Source organism: Accipiter gentilis, unplaced genomic scaffold, assembly GCF_929443795.1.
Source record: "Accipiter gentilis unplaced genomic scaffold, bAccGen1.1, whole genome shotgun sequence".
Taxonomy (NCBI): Eukaryota; Metazoa; Chordata; class Aves; order Accipitriformes; family Accipitridae; genus Astur; species Astur gentilis.
Window position 1 is genome coordinate 301,953 of NW_026060884.1, and position 21,012 is coordinate 322,964.

Here is a 21,012-nt window from a genome sequence, read left to right on the forward strand (position 1 = left end):
GGAAAGGGGAGGGGGAGAGGGGTCTGGTGATGGGTCAGGGATGGGGTCGATGAGGGGGTCAGGGATGGGGTCAGGGATGGGTCAGGGATGGTCAGTGAGGGGCTGGGGGCCACTTGTCTGGGAGGTCCAGCCGTGGGGTGGGCGCAGTGATCAGCTGGGTGGTGCCGTTCAGGTTTGTGCAGCCTGTGCGGGTGTAGCGTGGTTTGGAGTGATGGGGGGGTGCAGGCAGGGTGGGCTGCGCTGTGCAGGGGTGCAGTCTGTTTTGGGTGCTGGGGGAGGTGCCCTGGACAGACGTGTCATTCATGCTGGGGAAGCAGAACCAGGCGCTGGTGAGCCGGTGCAGCGGTTCCTCCTGCGCAACATTCTTAGGAAAACTCTCCTTTTTCTTTCCTTTTCCTTGCTCCTTCGCTTCCAGATCTCCGTGGTCGCAGTTTGTGCTGCCTCACCTCCAGCACAGCGTGCAGAATGAAACGACGGTCACAGAATTCGTCCTCCTGGGGTTCTGCAGCACCCCAGCCCTGCAGCGCTGCCTCTTTGGCCTTTTCTCTGCCCTCTGCTCTGCCACTCTGATGGGAAACGCACTTGTCTTTCTGCTTATCTGCCTGGACTACTGCCTCCCCATGTACTTCTTCCTCTGCCACCTCTCCATCGCGGACATCTGCTACGCCTCCAGCAATGTCCCCCGTATGCTAAGGAGCCTCCTTGGACAAGGCAGAACCCCCTCCTTTGCTGGGTGTGGGGCACAGAGCCATCTTTATTTAATCTTTGCACTTACGGCGTGCGTGCTGCTGGCCATCATGTCTCACGTTCGCTATGTGGCAATCTGCCGTCCCCTGTGCTATGCCCTCATCGTGATCTGGAGGCTGCGCCTCACCCTTGCCACGGTTTTGTGGGCTTTGGTGTTTGTATTTGGTACACTGCAAGCCTCTCTGGCTTTACACCTGCCTTTCTGTGGCCCCTGCGAGGTTGTCCACTTCTCCTGTGAAATTCTTGCTGTCTCAAAGCTGGCCTGCCCTGCCGCTCCTGCCAATAAAGTCCTGATCTTTGCTGTTTGTGTGTGCTTCTTCCTCTTCCCTTTAGCCCTAATCCCGATTTGCTCCCTGGACAGCCTGGCCACCGATCTGCGCATCCGCTCTGTGCCAGGATGGCACGAAACCACCTCCACCTGTGGCTCCCACCCGACCGTGGTGGGTGTCTTTTATGGAAACGCCATCTTCGTGTACGCGGGGCCCGGGAGCGGTAACTCCTCTGGGAGGGAGAAAGTTCTTTCCCTTTTCTACAGTCTCGTCAGCCCCAGTTTGAACCCCGTCATTGACAGTCGGAGGAACAAGCAGGTGAAGGAAGCCTTGCTGAAGCTTCAGAGAAGGAAGAGGGTCTTTCATTCCCTCTAGCTGGCGCTCTAGGCTTTCACCTGTCTCCTGTCTTTCTGCTCTTTCTTCTTGAGCTCTTGCAGTATTTCTCACGGAATGTTAAGTGGTTAAAAGTGTCCTCGTTTCAGCTTGGATAGAGTTAACTGTCTTCCTAGTAGCTGGTACAGTGCTATGTTTTGAGTTCAGTATGCAAAGAACCTTGATAACACTGATGTTTGCAGTTGTTGCCGAGGAGTGTTTAGACTAAAGTCAAGGATTTTTCAGCTTCTCATGCCCAGCCAGCGAGAAAGCTGGAGTTGGCACAGAACACAGCCAGGGCACCTGACCCAAACTGGCCAACAGGGTATTCCATACCATGCGACATCCCATCTAGTATAGGAACTGGGGAGTGGGGGGGGAATCGCTGCTCGGGGACTAGCTGGGTGTCGATTGGTGGGTGGTGAGCGATTGCACTGCGCATCATTTGTACATTCCGATCCTTTTATTATTGCTGTTGTCATTTTATTAGTATTATCATTATTAGTTTCTTCCTTTCTGTTCTATTAAACCGTGCTTATCTCAACCCACGAGTTTTACTTCTTTTTCCGGATTTTCTCCCCCATCCCACTGGGTGGGGGGGGAGTGAGTGAGCGGCTGGGTGGTGCTTAGTTGCTGGCTGGGGTTAAACCACGACAGAGACAGAGTCACAGCAGCACAGAATGGATGCTGAAAGAGACCTCTAGAGATCATCCAGCCCACCTCGGCTGCTCGAGCAGGGCCAGCTGCAGCAGGCTGTGAGTCTGCTTCTCGAAGGTTCTATTGGCTGCGTTGCTCCCAGGTTGTGGAGCTCGCATGGGAAATGGGCAATGAAGAGGGATGAAGTTTTCAGGCACTTTCTGGCCGGTGCAGTGATTTTTATTTTTTTTTTCCCTTCTGATTTTTTCTCCCCACTTCCTGGTCTTGCGGCTGCCCAAGGCACAGCCAGACAAGCGGAGGAGGGTCCCTGCCTGGCCTGCAGCTCCCTCCCTCGCCATTCTTGGGGTGATTTGGGGTTATGTTGCTGTGTCAGTGAGGCAAAGCTGGGCTCTTGGGGGCTGAGGTCAGTGGGACCCGAGGAAGGCCGTGATGGTCTTGAGGCTTTGAAGGGCTGTGCACCGAGCCCTGTCCCCGCTGGAGGGGACCCTGGTGGTGTTCAAGACGAAGGCCTTGCAGCCCTTGTTGTCGTGTGTGCCCGTGTCCGCCCCGGCCCCCAAGGTCTGTCGTTGTCGCAGGGGCTCTGTGCTGCTTTCTGCGTGGGGCCGTGTCCGTGAGTCCTGCAGGGACCTGTCTGTCCTGGCTTCCCCACCAAAGGGCTGCTTCCCCTGGGGAAGGGGAGAGGGGAGTTGTTCCCGTTCCCACCCCCCCACCATCGCCTGCCCAGCTGGTGGAGACTGGGCCCTGGGGGTGGCTGGGTTCCCCTCGTGGCTTGCTGGCTCAGATTTGGGGCTCAGTGGGGCTTTTGCACCTCTTGGGGGCTGTTTCTTGGGGTCCCCTGTGCTCCCTCCCCGTCCCACACAGGCACCGAGCAGTTCTGGAGAAGGAGCTTTTAATTAAAAAGACAAGAGAAAAGGTCCCATCCAAGCTGGTCTAACCCCTCCCTAGCCACCCCCGCCCACCCCCCCTGCCATATACCCCACCCCTCCTCTCCCACCCCCCCCACTGCCCCCATCTCCATCCCTCTCACCCCTGTCTAATCCCCCCCCCCCACACACACCCTCACGTTGGCTGCCAGAGCCCTGCGCTTGCTGGGTGCCATTGGCAAGGAGCTCTGCGCCTGCCTCTTCCTCCGCTTGCCTGCCGTGGCAGGTGGGGACGGTGGCAGGTCCATCCCCGCACCCTGCCACGGCTCCTGGGGCTCCATCCCGCTGCCGTTGACTATTTTGAGGCTCAGCATGGCGTCGCTGAGCTCGGGGATGCAGTAGTCGGGGGTGAGCATCTCCTCAGGCAGTGAGAGCGAGCTGAAGTCGTGGTCGGGGGTGTCTGTGCTGGTGCCAGCAGCATCCTCAGGCACGGAACCTCTGCTGGGAGCATCCTGGCTGACCCCCACTCTATCCAGGGCGCAACCGAAGAGCCTTAGGGCCTCTTCCAGGAGCATCTCCTCGGACACTGCAAGGTCGCCAGCAGTGTCCCCAAGGGCTTCGTTGTTGGCGGCAGCGCAGGGGCTGGTGTGGACATCGCTGCCCAGGGGTGCCCCCACAGGGGTGGCCGTGCTGGCGATGTTTACCTGTGCCAGCTGCCCCTTGATGTGCTGGTAGCCAGGGATGGACACTGGCAGCTCCAGAGAGTCTGGGGCCACCCCACTCCTCTGGTTTTTGTAGGGTGTGAGGTATCATGGTTGGCCCTGGGGGGCCCCGCAGCCCCCGGCACCCCACAGGGCAGCACCCGGCAGAGAAGTGGCGCCTTGGCCGAGCGTGGGGGTGGCCGGTGGAGGCAGGTCAGTGGTTGTCCACGGGATGCGGAAGACCCGGGGGTCAAAGAGGCAGCCACATGGAGCCCTCTGCAGACCTGTGTGGGTGAGGGGGGAGCCGTGCAGGGCCGGGGGGACTGTCCAGGGGCACCCGCCGAGCCGGCACCGATGGCTGACATCCCCCAGCTCTGGGCCAGGGGCGTGGGGAGCTTGTGGCCGTGGCGATCCCCACGGGGTGAGCCGCTGTGCCGGTGGGACGGGGTTGCAAATCGGGGAGGAGACTCGCATCTAGGAGGTGAAAGGGGAGAGGTGGCCCCAAATATTTGGGGAATTCTCTGCAGATGGGCTGCAAGATTCTCTGCGGGTGCAAATGCTCTTGGCTTTCAACAGTATTTTTCCGGTGGGGGAAGAAGAACAAGTTGATTCACCTGAGCCGAGTGGGCACCAAGCTGCAGCCGCAGCCTCCTTGCGCCAGATGGCAAATGCGTTTGTGACCGTTGCCCGCGCTTCTGTTCGCTGCGTTGACCAGAGCGAGGCAGAAATAGGAAAAAGGACCTCGAGGGCGCGAAGGAAGGTCACGCGGTGTCGCTCGGTGGCACGCTTTCCCCCAGCCCTCGCTCCAGTAGTGCTGTCAGGTCTTTCAGTCTCCTGCTGGGAAAAGCAGCAGCTCTGGATCCCCCTGGGAGGGGGCGGCCCTTTCCCTGGGTGCGTGACACCCCGGAGGAGACGGTACCCGCCGCCACGTGCTCCCAGAAAAGGACTGGATTCTGCCCAACGTCCGGTGTCGGGGCGCTGGGGCTGTTTGCGCTCTACGGGATCCCAGGGATGGGGTTAGTACATCCCCTCCTCGTGCTTGGAGGATTCGGCGCTAGCAAGGACACCCCAAGGGTACCAAGGACACAGGCCTCTCGCTCCCGCTGTGTGAACAGTGTGTGGCCTGGGGGAGTCGGGACAACTGCCGTGAACCGGAGGCCAAAGATATCTCCTGGCCTGTATCCTGGTAATCAAAGAGATTGCGCTCTGTTCGTGAGGCACCTCTGGCTGCAAGATTGTGCAAGGCCATGTGCTGCGTGACTTGTGGCAGGGACCGATGCTGGGGGCGTGAAGGCAAGCGCGCTTCTAAAAGCATAAAACTCCGTTTCATTTCAGAGCGCAGCTGAGCCACCCCGCTCCTCAAGACTCTGCCATCTGCACCGCTGTGGCTGGGACCGGGCAGTGCTGCACATCCCAAAGGCCACCAAGTCACACCCATGTCCCTGCTTTTCCGGGAGCTTCTGCGATGCGAGCGATGTTCTGGGGGCTGATCTCTTGGACTACAGCTACCCCGTCCCTGACCGGCAGCTGGCCAGGAGGGTTGTGTCCAGGGTGGAATTCCACCTCTCTGACAAGAACCTGGCCAAGGATGCTTTCCTCCTGAAACATGTCCAGAAGAACAAGATGGGCTTCGTCAGCATCAAACTGCTGACGTCCTTGAAGAAGGTAGGCAGCGCGTTGCGTTGGCCAGCCGAGGTGGGAAGTGGCCTCCATGTGGAAGACGCCTGGATGTCTGGGTGTCTGGGTGTGCTCTGGCTGTCTGCCATGGCCAAAACACTGCTGTGTTATCAACAGCTTTCTAGCTACCAGTACAGAGCACAGCACTACGAGGGCTGCTGTCAGGTAAAGGAACTCCAACTCATCCAGATCCAATACAGAAGGAAAGTGGAGAAACAACAGAGGGAGCAGCCCAGGGACACAGAGCCCCAGGTCTCATCTGGCCGCTCCTGTGACCATACGGTGTATGCAAAATCAAATACCTGAAGTGCTCCCTTAGATGCAGTTTACAGCCAGGGGACAAGAAGGTGGCAGTTCTGCATTTTGCAGCTCCCAGGCTGGTGGCAGAGCCAAAGCAAAAAAAACAAACCCAAAACCAAACCAACCAAGAGAGGTAAAACTGGAGCGCAGGGAGCAAATGCTTTTCTTTCACCTTAGGCCAACTGCTTGGACGCTCTCTATGCTGCCCTGCCACAGAGGGCATCCCTCTCGTACCAGTAAGAGACATAAGAGTGAATTAAAGCCAGGACCCCAAACCAGACCAAAAACCCGGTTGTGATCAAGAAGAAAGTGGAGAATGCATCAAATATAACAGAAAATTATTTTGGACATTCCCAGTTTACATTTGAAAAAAAGAGAAAAAAAAAGAGGAGGAATTAGGTATTAAAAGAAGAGCACTGAATGATAAAGCCATAGCAGTCCCTCTACCACTACAAACCCACACCCCCCCACACACGTACGCACACAGACTTAACACCACCAAACTCCCCTTGACTGTGACGTTCACCTCAGCTTGCTGGTCTAGAGATACTGAATGCCTGAAGCACACCAAGGATAACTGAAAACATCTGCATGGCTTTAATGGGAATCCTCCAACTGAAACAAAGCACTTTCTCCCTCTGTCTGCGTTGGCACATCCCCGAGTCACGCTCTCACTCCTCTCCTTCAAAGTCAAGATTCCTAAACGGGAAAAGCGGGAGTGGGGAAAGGCGAAGGGAAGAGAAAAAGAGGGAGAGCATCATCAGTGGAAGACCTGCCAGCTGCTGCTCATTCAGCCCTGTTTGGGGGACCACCCCAGCAGAGAGGAGCTGGTTTGCATGCCACGGTCCTCACTGCCTGTTCCCAGGGACAGGCCGTTTGCTCAGCCTTGCCGGCCAAAGCGTGGGAAAAGCGTAGGTGTGCGCCGTCGCTTGCTGAGGAGCACGGTCACGATCACATGCAATCCTTTACCTTTTTCCTCCCTGGATTCAAAGGGTTTCTGTCTTCAAAGTGAGAGCCTTCCATATGGTCGTTTGTGACATTTCATCCAGGATAACAATCTCAGAAGGATCAGTCCTGCAATAAATATTTTACATAGCAATCCGTGATTATGGGAACTGATGCCACCAAGGGCATTAGCATCAGCAAGAGGAACAGCGGAGCCCCGAGAATCAAAGCTCTGCATAAGTGTGGGAGGTTTTGCTGGATGAGGAGTTTTGGGAGGCAAGCCGGGGAGCTGCAGAGCAACAGCTCTGTGCAAAGGCTCTTGCTGGGGCTTAGCCCCGGTCCGGGTTCCTAAGCCACTGCTGGTACAGATCACGCCTGCAACTCCTCATGTGTTAAGTATGAGGATCTCCAGCTACCGTAAAAGCACTGATGAGGCAAGGTTTGGGGGTCAAACGCGAGTGCTGCAGCCACTCTGCTTGCGGTCAGAGCCTTGCAATCACTTCCTGCAGCCCTGCCCCCGAATTCGATTTTCCCACCAAGCTGCCTGCTGGTTTCTGTGGGATGCCCCACAAAGAGGCAAGTGGAGAAAACTCTGCCAAACACCATCAAGCTAATCTTGCCGGGGGTCCTGGCGCTTGGTGGGGCTTTACCCGTCACTGCTTTGCTTTGGGATATCCACGTCACTGGTCTTCCCCACGTTCAGCTGAACTGAACTTGCAGCAGCAGCAGCTTCCATGGCCCTCCTGGACTCCTGATGTAAAAAAGGGACAAATCACGTTCTCTGTCTTTGATCAAAGTGGAGATAAGCTGAATGCCCAGCACAAACTTAGCAGTCTGCCCTCCGCTTCTGCCCCTTGGCAGCTATAGGTATTAGTGCAGCAGGGGAGAAACCGTTCACTCCAAAGATTTCGGGGCAGGGGGACTGTGTGTTCAAAACATGATTATGAGCAAGTCTTGCCAGCAGCAGCAGCCGCAGCAGCATCTAATAATAATCATCATAATGATAATGACCTTTGTGAAAAACGACTCGTTTTAAAAATTACACCTGTATTCAAGCGTTCAGCTCACTGCTACTTGAGGAAACAAAGGTTACAAAAGTTACAGGCTATTGGGATCTATTTCGATTGAGTGCTGATCTTCCCCCAACATTTCCAGACAAGCTGTAAGAGAAACAGGCAATCTCACAGACACACGGAGATGTCCAGCCCCGAGGACACAGCAAGCCTTACCTCTTCTTCTTCTCCAGCTTCATTTCTGGCATCGTCCAACTTCTTCTTCCTTTCTGGCATAAGGTCATCCAGAAAGCTGAGCTCTCGCTTTGAGAAGCAGAAATCCATCGCTTTCCGGACAAATACGAGAGCCAAAACCTTCATGAATAAGAGGGAAGATGCGGTGAGCTCAGAGACGATGCCACCTCTCACTCCAACGCTGCAAACACCCCGCTGCCGAGCGGTGGCAGCTCTTACCATCATGGGAAAGATGATGGCGGCACGGGACACCTTGATGGTCCAGAGCAGGACGAGGCAGGTCAGCTGGATCGCCGTGAAGAAATGCACCTTTCGCAAGGGCACGTGCCGCAGGTAGATGAAATCCGGCTGGTGTTTCGCCGGCATCCAAAACAGCTTCAAGCGATCAAAGAACTGCGAAATAAAAGGGAAAGGTTGCCACCTTGGGACTGCGGCAAGTTTCTGGCCCTCTCGAGACGTGGAGGCACTTTGCAGCATCTCGCTTGCCGTCAGAAATACTGGATCCCACCGCATTCCTCCTGGGAGCAGCACCCATTTTCCCTTCGCTCCATCTAGCAACCGGCTTGCCCCTGAGAGCTGCCCACCAAACGGCAACTATGCCATGCCATTCCATTATTAGCATTTCTCGGCCCACTGAATCCCCCCATGAGGATTTCCACCAGTGGTAGAAACTGCCTTCCCTTTGCACCAAATTCCCCCGCTTTTCACGTAACCAAACACTGACCTGCCCTAAACCCTGCAACAGAGAGCGCTGAACTTGCCTGGTCCTCCCAGCCCTCTATACCTCCTGTGCCTCCACCAATCTCTTTCTTACACAAAAGAGTTTCATTGCTTGCTCTGCGAGAAGTTTTTCCCATGCCACTGCTTTTTTCCCTGCTGCTACAGAGACAAAATACCAGGGAGCCGACATGCTGCACGCTGTAAAAGAGTCCGTACCTGAATTCCTCTGAGCGACGACACACCCATGTAGAGAAAGACGCCATAAAGCACAGGCATTGGTATAAACTGGGGGGGGGGGGGGGGGAAGAAAAAAAAAAGAAAGAATGCAATCGTTTCTTTTTCTGTATTGCATTTTCAGTATTACCACCCTCTTCCACAGGCACTGCCTAAAATTGCTTGAAGCTTTCCAGCTTCCATTCAGGCTTAGAGATGGGTCAGATATTAACCATTGTTTTGCCATTTTGTGCGCACGAGTGAGCTAAGGCTCTGCTTTAGGCTGAACTTGGGAGTTATCTCTCCTCAGAATAATCCTATTTTCCAGAAAGGTTGGAGGAAAATAGGCGATTTCACCCGTGCTACCCTATGCCGCATTCTCTGGCGGTAGAAGAAACACTTCTGCCTATTCTTGGGGCAACAGGCAAAGGCCACAGGCCTCCTTTTAGCCTAGAGACGAGATTACTTTGTGGGAGGAACGTGCAAGGAAGCCCACAGGGATGACCTCAGTGTGTTTAGCTCCTGGGAACGGCTGCTCCGCGGCATTTGGGGAGCAAATTGCAGCCACTAAAGGGCTGCCTGTTTGAAACAGAGCAGATGTGCTTGTCTGAATATGCTCAACTGTAACCCATAAACATGGGTGGGCCTGAAAGACACCCAAAAATTCAAGCAGTTGCGTTGCTTGCTCGCCTCGAGCACACCAAACGGGGGCCTGAAGGGCTGCAAAACCTAACCGAGGCTGGTTCCCACCGTTGGTCAAGCCCCAAGGGTTGGGACCACCTCCTCCTCCTCCGCTCCACAACTAACTACTCAGGCCTGCAGAGAGGGGACTGTTTTTCTGTAACCTCCAACAAGCTCACGGTTGTTGGGTGGTTTGCATTTTCCTCTCACCTTTAACACGGAAGTGAAGAAGACAGAGCAGCCCATGAGCACAAAGATCAGCAAGCCAGTGACTCTCTGCTCTCGTATCCCCAGCAACTTGGGTTGTTCTCCTGGAGCTGAGCAGTCAGACTCTACTTTGAGGCTATTCACGTGGGTGATGGACAGGACGGTCGCAGCCACAAACCAGGGCAGCCCCATCACAGAGCACACCCCGAGCATCACGGCCACCACAAAAAGGTCCAGGTGGTACCCGCATCCTTTCTGCAGGCAGGAAAACAAGAAACAGAGCATCCCATAGCACAAGAGCAAGGATAACGTTGCAAGTCAGACTCAAACCCTGCTCGAGCACAAGTCAACTTCTTCAGAATTCAAAACAAGAAATGGAAACAAGCAAGGGTGTATGCAGGCTTTGCACAAGCACCTGGCATGAAAATCTGGCAGGAGTTCAGACACAATGGATATGCAGAGCTTGTGCATTAAATACTTCTCCAAAAAACAACAAGCCACAACCCAAAAGCACCAAACCATTTTTTCCACTCACAAAGAAAACTGCACCACTTGCAAGGAAGGTGTGACTCTGAGTTATCCCTGGCAGCGCATCAAAACAATTCATTCCCCACACCTGCTGCTGCTGCCATTTTAAAACAAAAACGCAGTTCTCTATTGCTCCAAGATTAATTTGCTCCTCCAAAAGGTTGCTCATCTGAACTGCCCTGTCACTTGCTCCCTGCATCATCGTTAATCCAGGAGAGCATCCTGCCACGCAGCCTGACCTTGTCCCAAACCAATGCCTTCAGAAAGCATCGGGAATAAGAGCTTCCCCCCAGACCTGCAGCCCAGAAGGGGCTGGAGTCATCTCTCGCAGGCCCTTACCTTCAGCTTGTGCTCCTTCCTGTTCACAATAACGGCACTGATCTGCTGGTCCATGAATATCAAGATGGTGCAGAGCAGAGCTGGGACGAGCGCAGCCAACACCGTCCACCAAGGGTTGGGTCCTATGGGGTTGATGAACCACCCGCGGTCGTCTCTGGTAGGCTGCAACAAAGCCCATACATCAGCATCGTCTCCCAGCCCAGGCACTCCACTGGCTTTCATTTTCCCCTCCCTCCTTGCGTCAGAGCACCTCCCAGCCCTGGCTTCATGTCCCCCTCTCCCGGGGGCTTCAGCAGTGCCAGTCTCCTCCTTGCAAGCAGCTCTAGATACTTCCCCTGTAGGTATCTAGTTTTGGGGCCATCTTCTCATTTCTAGGAGGAAGCAAGGCACTTGGAGGTGGAAGAGGAGATGGTCACACCACCAGCATCTCCTCCAGACTCAGCCCTGCCCTGCCCCGGCATCACCTTGTGGCACCCCCACGTGCCAAAACACCCCGTACCTTGAACGCATGGGGGACCTGGAGCTTCGGCAATGGGATCCCAACCACAAAGTCAAGGAGCACCACGATGACGATGGTGAGGAAAACAGCAAAGTTGCTCACTGTGGACCGTACCTGGGGCGAGAAACCAGAGGTGAGAGGGGCATGGCAAACAGGGCCGTAAGGTGAGATGCAAGAGTTGCAGACATCCACAACATTAAGGCTGCTTAACCAAATCCCACCACCCCTCTGAGCACATGCAGCCTGATCCCTTGCTTAGATACTGCTGCTGTGTTTGTCCCTGTGAGATCTGGGGTCAGACAATAAAAAAAAGCTTAACTAGGCCAACAAGGGTTGGTTTAAGTCAAAATCTAAAAATAATAATAATAATATTAAAAATAAGAAAACACATGTCTGCCACTACAGCTACACTCACAGCTACAATGGCAACAAGGCACTGAGGCATCCTTTAGTCCTCAAAAGGAAGCTCCTCATTCGAATCTACTTTCCACTCGAGCACATAATGCGCAGAAGGTAGGGGAAAAAAACCAAACCGAAAACCCCAACCCCCAAAACTTTGGGAAACCTGACTTCCTACTACCTGAGGAGAAGAAAAAAAATTAAAAAAAGTCAAACCCCAAAAATCTTCAATCTGGGGCAGGTCACGAGGCAGGTGGGAAACGCTACGATGATTTTGCACTCATGGAAATGAGTGTGGGACATCCAAGCTCTTGGAGAGCTTGGCCTGCAAGGCCAACGTTTCCCAGCTTGACCAAGGCAGGGCAAATACTGCTTAGTGCTCCAGGAAAGCCATTTTGGGAAACGAGTGCGGAGATGGACACTGGCCACCTCCTTCTACTTACTCTGGTTGGAAAGTAGCGGCTGGTTTTAAACTTCTTCAAGAAGCTTGACAGGGCAAAGGTGGCGAAGAAGAGGATGCAGCACCAGAAGAATACATCAGGGGTGTAGGGGCCGTCGCGTCCACAGGCAGGTCCTTGAAACTCCCCACGCAAATACTGACATTTCTGGAGAAACAGAGCGTCAGGACACAAAGGCAGTGCACGTGCGGCAGGGAAACCTCGCATAGCTAGGGGGTTTTGAGGATCTTGGTCCAAGATCCACGACCCTGTAACTGCTCCTGCCAATGGAGATTTATATTTAATGAGCAGCAGCAGCTGAACAAGTGACACATCGAACTACACAGCGGAGAAATGAGATGTGAGGAGACACCATACGCTAGTAACACATTACAAGAAACACTCATCCAGGTGACACTCTTCCATCAGTTGCTTGCATTCATAGCACTGTGTTTCCTTAACTGCATCTGGCTTCAGTCCTCACATCTTCCCGCAAAAAACAACATGCCAGGCTCTCCCAACCCTGTGAAGAAAACCTCATCAGCTTTCCTAACTAAAAAGTAATTCTTTTAAAAATTATTTTTAAACCTGAAAAGGACTAGGATTCACAGGACTAGCATCATTACATTCACTTCACAGTCCTCCTCAAAATGGGAGAACAAAAGATAATTGACATGACAAACGCCACAGTTACAGACGTTCCTTCCTGGGGGTGCAGTTCGCACACCTAGGAGCTCATGCATGCACGAATGGGTGACGCCAGGCAGCAGCCTTCTTACGTGCCTCTGACCTCAGGAAGAAACAGATAACATGAATACTTTTACTCCATTTGCATCCTGAGGACCAGAGATGAAGCCCAAGATTTGCCTAGATGACACAGTCAGTTCCTTTAAGGGATGAAATTGTTCGTTTGAGTTTGGCTTCAAGGACTCCCACAGCTGGCGATTAACTAAGAGGTATGCTACAGCGAGGAGCCCGACACACAGACTGCAGGACAACTCATCACGCCAGGCCTCTGAGCTTGCAGTTCTCCGCAGGGCCCGGTGCTGCCTGAGCAGGTGGATGGACTTCCCAGTTCCAGAAATACAAGCTCGTGAATCAAACCCTCCTCAAGCACGCAGGCAAAACTGGCTGCGCTTTAGCGAAGCAAACCAACAACGAGGCTTCCTTTGTTTGGGTGCCTCCTGTCTGACGATGCTCTGGGCTACTTTCTCTTCCTGGCAGCAACAGGAATAAGTTGCTCTCATACCTACCAGCTTCTGACAGAGAGAGGATGATCTCGTTCTTGCCTGCTAGGACCAGGGGTGGCAATAACGCAGTCTGCCGAGACTGGAAGGGGATGCCTTGGAGGCGGAAACACGCGGGTGTTCATTACTCCTGGGCACTCGGAATCACGGGAGGAGATGATGCCGAAGGGCCTGATCCGATTCACAAACTGACGCACCTTAGGACTGAAAAGGCTTCTCCTTCCACTAACTTACTTTTCTCTGCAAAAACAGCCTCAGGAGAGTAACTTCTCCGTAACCCTTTACACTACAGCAACTACAATACTTAATCCTAATGTACCTTACAAGAAAACTACTGCGGTCTTCTCTACTAGAGGGCCAACGCTGCTGCGCTTTACATTTTATTAACCTTTTGAAACAACGCACTAGCTTTCCTTGCAATCGCATTACGTGGGCTTCCTGGGACTTTATATATGCACGTTCGTTTTCTCTGGCTAAATCAGATTTGGAACGCAGGGGTGGCCATCTGAAAACACTGCAAAACATTCTTTTTACATACATCAGTTCTCTGGTGAAGGCAACAACTGAGGAGGATCTTCAGCTAATGTAAAACTGCGAAGCTCAGAGGAGTCGTACTCCAGCTAAAGATCTGCGCACTACTAGGCAGGAATGTCAAATTAAGCAATGCCCAACAGATACAAGTCATTGGACCTTTTCTTTTACAAGTAGGAAAGAAAGGGTACACAGAAAGATAGTGGTCTGTAGAAAATGCATGTAAATCATCAAGATTTCCAAGGATTACTCGAATCGCTTCCTGGAGAGGCCAAAACAAGAAAGGAAGGAAGAATATTAACAAGATAGCCACAATCCCACTGCCAAGTACAGTTTTCAGGCTTGGGAAAAAAAAATAACATTACAGTTTGCAGGAGTCATGGAAGAGCAGGTTCCAGATATTTTGCTTTTCCTCCTCCCCTTCTTCCCCCTGCTCCCTCCCATCACCTTAGAGCACGCTGCCCTAACAGATTCACAGAAACTGAAGTGAACGAATATCTTAACCCTGAATTAACATAGAAGCAATACTATGGAGAGTGGAGGTGTGCTTTTAAATTTAACAAGTTCTACATTTAAGAAGCCTCCTCCTTGCCAGCACAACACATGCAGTATTGACCTGTTTCAAAAATAAACATATTCCCCTTTTTCGGAATATTGACCCAATTCAGTTACAAAGGAACTGTAATTCAGCCCCAACAAACTCCTGCTTTATAAACGGGAAACTTTTTCTAGGAATACCTTTTGTTGGGAAGTGGCTTGCTGAAAAAGGACATGGGCCTGTGGAAAAGTTCACACAGAGCAGAGTTCTGTGTGAAAGAATGTCAGTTTGAGCAACAAGACTAGGCCTTGGCTGAAAATAGCTGGCTTTACTGATATTGGGAGAAAAACAACAGCTGGTCTCGCTGTTATCAGGAGAAAGACAGGGACGGTGCGACCTTGGCATAACTTCACAAGTAACTTTTGAAGAAGTTCTCATGAGAAAGTTACTGAACACGCGTAGCTGCCAACCACAAGTGGGTGTGTTTTAGTAATGAATAAACATTAGCAATGTACCAATCATATTAGGACTAGTAGGCATAATTATCACAAACTGTATAAATATGAGCTATCCGTGCAAATAAAGTTGAATCACTTCTATCACTCATATTGGGTCGACTTATGTGCATTCCTCCGCCGCTCCAACAAATGGTGCCCGAACGGGGACCGAAGAAAGGGGAATAATTGGAGCGACGGACACTGAGAAGCACCGGTAGCAGCGACCGGGGGGCAAAAGATTAACCGAACGCTGATCGTCTTGGTTGGTGTGTTAACTCTCGTGCCTGGACCATCCAAAAGGGGTTCGCCGTCAGTGAGGGCTACTGGAAAAAGGCTGCAAAGACTTTTTAACCGAGGTCCCTTAATCAAGGTAGCACCCAGGAGTATCAAGAAGCCGGCCGGCAATGGATCAAGAGGTAGCCCTAAAATTATTACAGTGCTTTTTAGAAAAGCGGGGAGTAAACTGCATTAAGCAAATTTCGGGGTTGGTCGCGTTAAGGGATGCTTTAAGAATCCGGATTTATTATTTAAGGAGAGTGAATGGCGTAGATTAGGAGACGTATTATGGGATATGGTAACTGATGATGATAAATCAGCTAAAAAACTAATGAAGCAAGGACAGAAACCTTTCAATTAGTGTGGGTACAGCTTTTGAGCTTAGTACCTGGAATGCTATCGGAACCTCCCTATGGGATGAAATTAGTGACGGGTCTAAAGAAGTTAAAGATCTTGTAACTTTATGGAAATTGATTAAGACAACTCTGTAAGAAATGAAAGCAGATCGTAAAGCGTCTGCGTCTGCTTTTGCTGCTCTCTCTCTCCAACCGCAAGCGAAAGGGAAAAGCGGGGAGAAAAACATAATGCAGCGAGAGAGACTTTTTGGAGCTTGTTCGCCTACTCTCGTGCCCTTGACTTCTGCTCCACTCCCTGGGACTGCCGATATTAATCAGCCATCCGACAGTTCCCAAGCCTCCCTAACCGTACGATTAAAGGAAACCCTACAGAATCAGGGAGTGAGTAAAAATCTGCCTACGAAAAACCAGCCCTCGGATACCACCGTTCAACATGAACAAATTATACCTAGCATACACCCTGATTCAAATAATGCAAACAAGGACTTGGCTACTCTAATAATAGAACAAAAAGAGACAATGTTAGAATTGTTAAAGGAAATGGGGAAAAGAGACGGGGAAACCAACCGCACCCGTGACAGACGCGGAGCCGCCTGTAATAGCCGCTGCAGTAGAAAGGCAGAGACATTGGAGGGGTGTAATAACAGATGCCATTATAGAAGGGACTATGCTCTAAGCATTCCCAGTTATTGCATCAAATGGACAGAAAAAATGGGAGGTGTTTGACTGGAAGGTCATTGAGAAATTAAGGAATGCTGTGAGTCAGTACGGAATCAAATCTGCGTTAACTCACCAAATACTGCAATTCATTTTTTCTGCTGATACGCTGATACCTCAAGATATTAAACAGCTAGCACAGTTGATTTTGACACCCGCCCGAATGTTAGTGTTTTTCTGGCAGTGGGAGAAGCTCTGTGATAGGGAACAAGCAACATCACGACAACAAACAGATCCCCTATGGGGAGTAACCATGCAGATGCCGATGGGTGCTGGACCCTTCGCATCAGGGAACGCTCAGTTACAATGTGTCACTGAGGTTCATCATCTATCACAGATCTTGGCGTATCAAGCTTTTCTTACCGTACCAGACAATATGTACAGCCATGCTTTTACCCAGGTGAAACAGGAGAATACAATTTATGACCACCCTGACATGAACGAGGGCATGAAAGAAAACATGTTCAAAATACTCGCTTTTGAAAATGCTACTGAAAAGACACGCAAAGCATTGTGTAATTTGCCGAAAAATGCAGACATCGTTGATATGATAGAATACACGGATCGATCAGTGGACTCACAGAAAGTAGCCTATGCTGCCACAGCTCTCCAAGGAGCTACAAAGAAACACAAGGCCAGTAAGACACCCTTGGTCAAGTGTTCTAACTGTGGCAAACGTGGACACATTAGGAGCAAATGTACAGGTACTGTTAACAGTAAGTGCTGCAACAAGTGTAAGAAAGATAACCATACCACCAAGAATACAGGAAGAAGGGAAACTTTACACCGACTGCGAAGGCCCCTCGCGCGACGACACGAACGCAAGGGGCTTGAGCTGCCAGCCCTCAGGCAGCCTCGCAACCACCAGATCCGCCACCGCAGGAAGCTCCAGAGTGGATGTGGAAACCGCAGTCAACATAAAGGGACCATTGGGGTTTGGACTTAGTGCATTTTTAATGGGGCAATCTTCAACAGCTCTAGAAGGAATTCTGGTGCTCCCAGGGCTTATTGATGCAGATTATTGTGGGACTGTGAAAATTATGATTCATGTTTTAATCCCTCCTGTTTCTATTCCTAAAGGTACCAGAATAGCACAATTAGTTCCATTCAGGTCGTGTGTTCCGAACCCAGGTGAAGTACAACGTGGAGATGGTGGATTCGGCTCCCCAGGGAAACCGCAGGTATACTTTGCCATGGACACAACAAGAGGTAAACCAGAAAAGGTAGTGCAATTGGAAGGGCCCGATGGAGTTGTTGTCAAGAAACCGATGACAATCAATACAGGTGCTGATGTTATGATTATTTCACAATGCATTTGGCCTCCATCATGGCCATCGATCAATCCAAACTTTGGTATTGCAGGGATAGGGGGCACACAAGCCACCTTAGTAAGTCAGCTACCAATTACATTTGTGTTCCCCGATGGTGAACACATTACGACGTGTCCGTATGTCATGACTACCCCAACTGAATTGTTTGGCCTCGTAGGCCATGATTTATTGAGCCAAATGAAGGCAATGTTAGTGACGCATCCTTTTTAGGAGCGGTCACTGAGGGGTAGCCGATTCTGAAAATTAACTGGAAAACAGATGAACCTGTTTGGATTGATCAGTAGCTGCTAAATTCTGAAAGGCTACTAAAAATACAAGGGTTAGTTGAGGACCAGTTGAGAGCGGGACAAGTTGTTCCTTCTACTAGTCCATGGAATACATCAATATTTACCATTCCCAAGAAAAGTGGGAAGCGGAGACTGTTACATGATCTCAGAGCTGTGAATGTGGTGATGCACAGTATGGGAGCCCTGCAGCCAGGTTTGCCATCTCCAGTTATGCTTCCAGAAGAATGGGATTTGTTAATTATAAATCTAAAAGATTGCACCCAGATGGCGCTGAACGGTTCGCCTTTTCGGTACCATCGATTAACAAGGCAGAACCCTATAAGAGATACCATTGGGTCGTGTTACCGCAATGAATGCGCAATTCCCCCACGATGCGTCAGGTGTATGTGGCCTGGGCATCAGAGCCTGTAAGAAAGCAGTTACCTCAGTAACTTGCCACAGGATGAGATTTTAACTCAATTGCAGGACATCTTAAGCCATCGCGGAGTAATAATCACTCCTGAAAAGGTGCAAAAGGCAGCACCTTGGAAGTATTTGGGGTGGCACATAAATGCTAGCAATGTTAAACCTCAGAAGGTTCAAATAACATGAGAAATTTCAATGTTACATGATGTCCAGAAGCTTGTGGGAGATATCCAGTGGGTGCGGAATCTTTGCGGTATCACTAATGGCAATATGACCCCTCTGGTAGAACTCTTGGGTATGAGAACACTGTGCAGATGAGAAACGGGAAATGACAGAGCTGACCAATTGGTTGCAGCGCCACGGGAGCCTCCTCCAGGGAATCGTTTTCAACAAAGCACGGCAATCGCATGCGTTCTTGCACCAACCCGCTAGGATGTTAGCAAAGCAATTTGACTTACCACTTACTGATGCCCAAGGTATCGTTAAAGCATGCCCTGATTGTCAAAACGAAGGGCTCGGCTTGGGCTGTGGGGTTAACCGACGAGGTCTTTTGCCATTGCAGTTGTGGCAAATGGATTTCACCCATGTCATGTGGTTTGGTGCAAAGCGTTCTGTGCATGTGTGTATTGATACCTATCCTGCTGCCATGTGGGCCACGGCACGAACTGGAGAAAAGGCCTTACATATTGAATGACATCTTCACGCTTCTTTTGCAGTACTGGGTGTGCCTCAAGAAATTAAGATGGACAACGGCCCAGCCTATGGTTCTACACGATTTGCTCGATTTTGTAATTTGTGGGGAATTCACCACGGTACCGGTATTCCACATCTTCCCACAGGACAGGCTATTGTCGAATGGGCCAACCAAACCCTAAAAGAACATGCTGCAAAAACAAAAGGGGGGAACCCAGGGCTTACTCCCAGAGGAACGATTGGCCAAAGCCTTATTTGTGCTAAATTATCTTAGATTGACAGGTGATCACAAAGACCCACCAATGGTAGTGCATCATGTTCTTTTACAGGCAGAAAGGACGCAACAAAGTACAGGAATCATGGTAATGTATAAGGACCCAGAATCCAGGAAATGGTGCAGATCAGCAGAAGTAAAACTTACTGGGAGATCCTGGCTAAGTGGGACAAGCCATGGCTTCGCACTGATGCTGGACCCGGAATTGTTCCAATGGCGACTGGCACGGCACCGGCGGGTGCTGGAGCCACTGATCTGACAGATTCTAACTAATAGAGTATTACTAGTGGACACGGAGTCCTTCAGAGAGGTTTTCAGAACAGCGTGCCTTATTGTATATAGAACCTGCTTTAGGTAAAAAGTGTGTAAAGCATAATTTGATTAAACATAGTGTGATTACGGGAAGACAGTGTGGGGTAAAAGTTAGTTAAAGCCAAAATTAGGGGTAAGGTCTATTTCCATTAATAACCTGGGAACGAGGTTGATTGTGTTTCCACAGATACAGGCCCACGATGGACTCCTGTTCGATTTGCATGACCATCATCATCTGGAGCATCATAGATGATGTGGCAATATGAATACTACCTCAGCCAAAAACTAATGTATAGGTCACCTTGGCTAACATAACAGGTCAAGATTCTCTGTGCATCGCAACTGTATCGTAAAGCCCACGAACCAATAGACAAGATGGCTATGACTCGTGCAGCGCGCCTGGCCAGCGAGCGCATGCGTCATAGATTGCAACCGAGGCGGACTTTTGGCACCCGCTGGCCACGTGTGCTAAAACCCGTTCCTCTGCAAATGTATAAATACTGGGATTTTCCGAAGAGCATCGGGCTGGTGTACGGTGAGGCCATCGTTGCCTCTGTGGGGACGCCCACGGAAAGCTGGCACCTACCGATTGCTGGGCTGAGTTCGTGGAGCAAGATGGCACAAGAATGTATAGATGGTTCATTTTCCTCATGGTCTGGGTCATTAGGGGTAACGGGTTGGCTCAAAGAATTATGGGCATTATTGTAGTTACTGTGATTTTAGCTATTGTAACAGTTTTACCTTGTTCAGCTTATTAAGGAAAATGGCATCCCAAGTTATTAAGCAAGCCTGGATTGCTCAAAAACAAAAAGAGGGAGAAAGATTTAAACGGAGACCTACAGTGGATTCAACCTTGTTGTGGTATTACAAATACAGACTTACAGCCGCTGCTGGATTTATTGAGGGGCAGCGATAGCTTAACTTCTACAAGACAACTAAGTGCACCGGGACGGCAAGCCTTGACAGCAATTGGACAAAAAAATCACATCATCCATGTCTGGCAGATACGTTCCTGATTTACCCATAAATTTGAAACCTTATGCTGAGATTGATATGGAACACACTGACTGTAGTAAGCAGCATGACAGTGACACCGGTGATTGATCCACATCGGTTAACACCATGGGACAGTAAGAATGTTTGGGTGTCACTAGCTAAAGCTATTAATCAAACCTCTTTTTGTGTGCTTATGTATTTTATTAGGTATAATGTTGTTTTTACTGTGTTTAATTAATTGTGTTCACAGATCTTTGCAAAGGGCAATACAGCAGGTGTTAAAATTTTACCTCAATCTATATACAAACAAATAGATTGGCTGAAGAAACATACACAAAGATCCAGCAAGAAACTAGTTGGTTTGATGGAGTGTTACAATCAATATTCGGCGGGATAACACTATGGGTAATGTCATTGATTAAGGAAGCCTTATGATGGTTGGGTATATTGATATTAATCTGTGTAATAGTTAGAATTCCGTATGGGTGCATGATAAAAGGAGTCTCAAAGCTGACACACCAAGCTCTACTCGCACAAAAAGAAAAAGGGGGAATTGTTGGGAATTGGCTTCATGAAAAAGGACATGGGTCTATAGAAAAGCTGCGCGAGCAGAGTTCTGTGTGAAAGAATGTCAGTTTGAGCAGCAAGACTAGGCCTTGGCCGAAAATAGCTGGCTTTGCTGATATCAGGAGAAAAACAGGGACAGTGTGACCTTGACATAACTTCATAAGTAACTTTTGAAGAAGTTCCC

General features: G+C 50.4%; 2 protein-coding genes across 11 annotated transcripts in view; both read right to left on the reverse strand.

Annotated features, from left to right (window-relative positions):
• Window positions 1-21,012, reverse strand: part of LOC126037029 (electroneutral sodium bicarbonate exchanger 1-like) — a 148,972-nt gene that overhangs the window by 123,577 nt on the left and 4,383 nt on the right. For 6 of the 10 annotated variants that reach the window (XM_049797251.1, XM_049797253.1, XM_049797249.1 and 3 more), the window contains 5 exons: window positions 11,808-11,969; window positions 10,966-11,079; window positions 10,467-10,628; window positions 9,603-9,854; window positions 8,715-8,783 (listed from right to left, as the gene is read on the reverse strand). In XM_049797251.1, coding sequence (XP_049653208.1) covers window positions 8,715-8,783; window positions 9,603-9,854; window positions 10,467-10,628; window positions 10,966-11,079; window positions 11,808-11,969 — 759 coding nt within the window. The remainder of the gene's footprint in view (window positions 1-8,714; window positions 8,784-9,602; window positions 9,855-10,466; window positions 10,629-10,965; window positions 11,080-11,807; window positions 11,970-21,012) is intronic. The other 4 variants (XM_049797247.1, XM_049797246.1, XM_049797245.1 and 1 more) reach the window with 4 other exon arrangements.
• The window catches only part of LOC126037032 (electroneutral sodium bicarbonate exchanger 1-like), a 105,762-nt gene continuing 89,817 nt past the window's right edge, over window positions 5,068-21,012 (reverse strand). The window contains exon 17 of the mRNA XM_049797260.1: window positions 5,068-6,285. The gene's annotated coding sequence lies outside the window, so the exon portion shown is untranslated. The remainder of the gene's footprint in view (window positions 6,286-21,012) is intronic.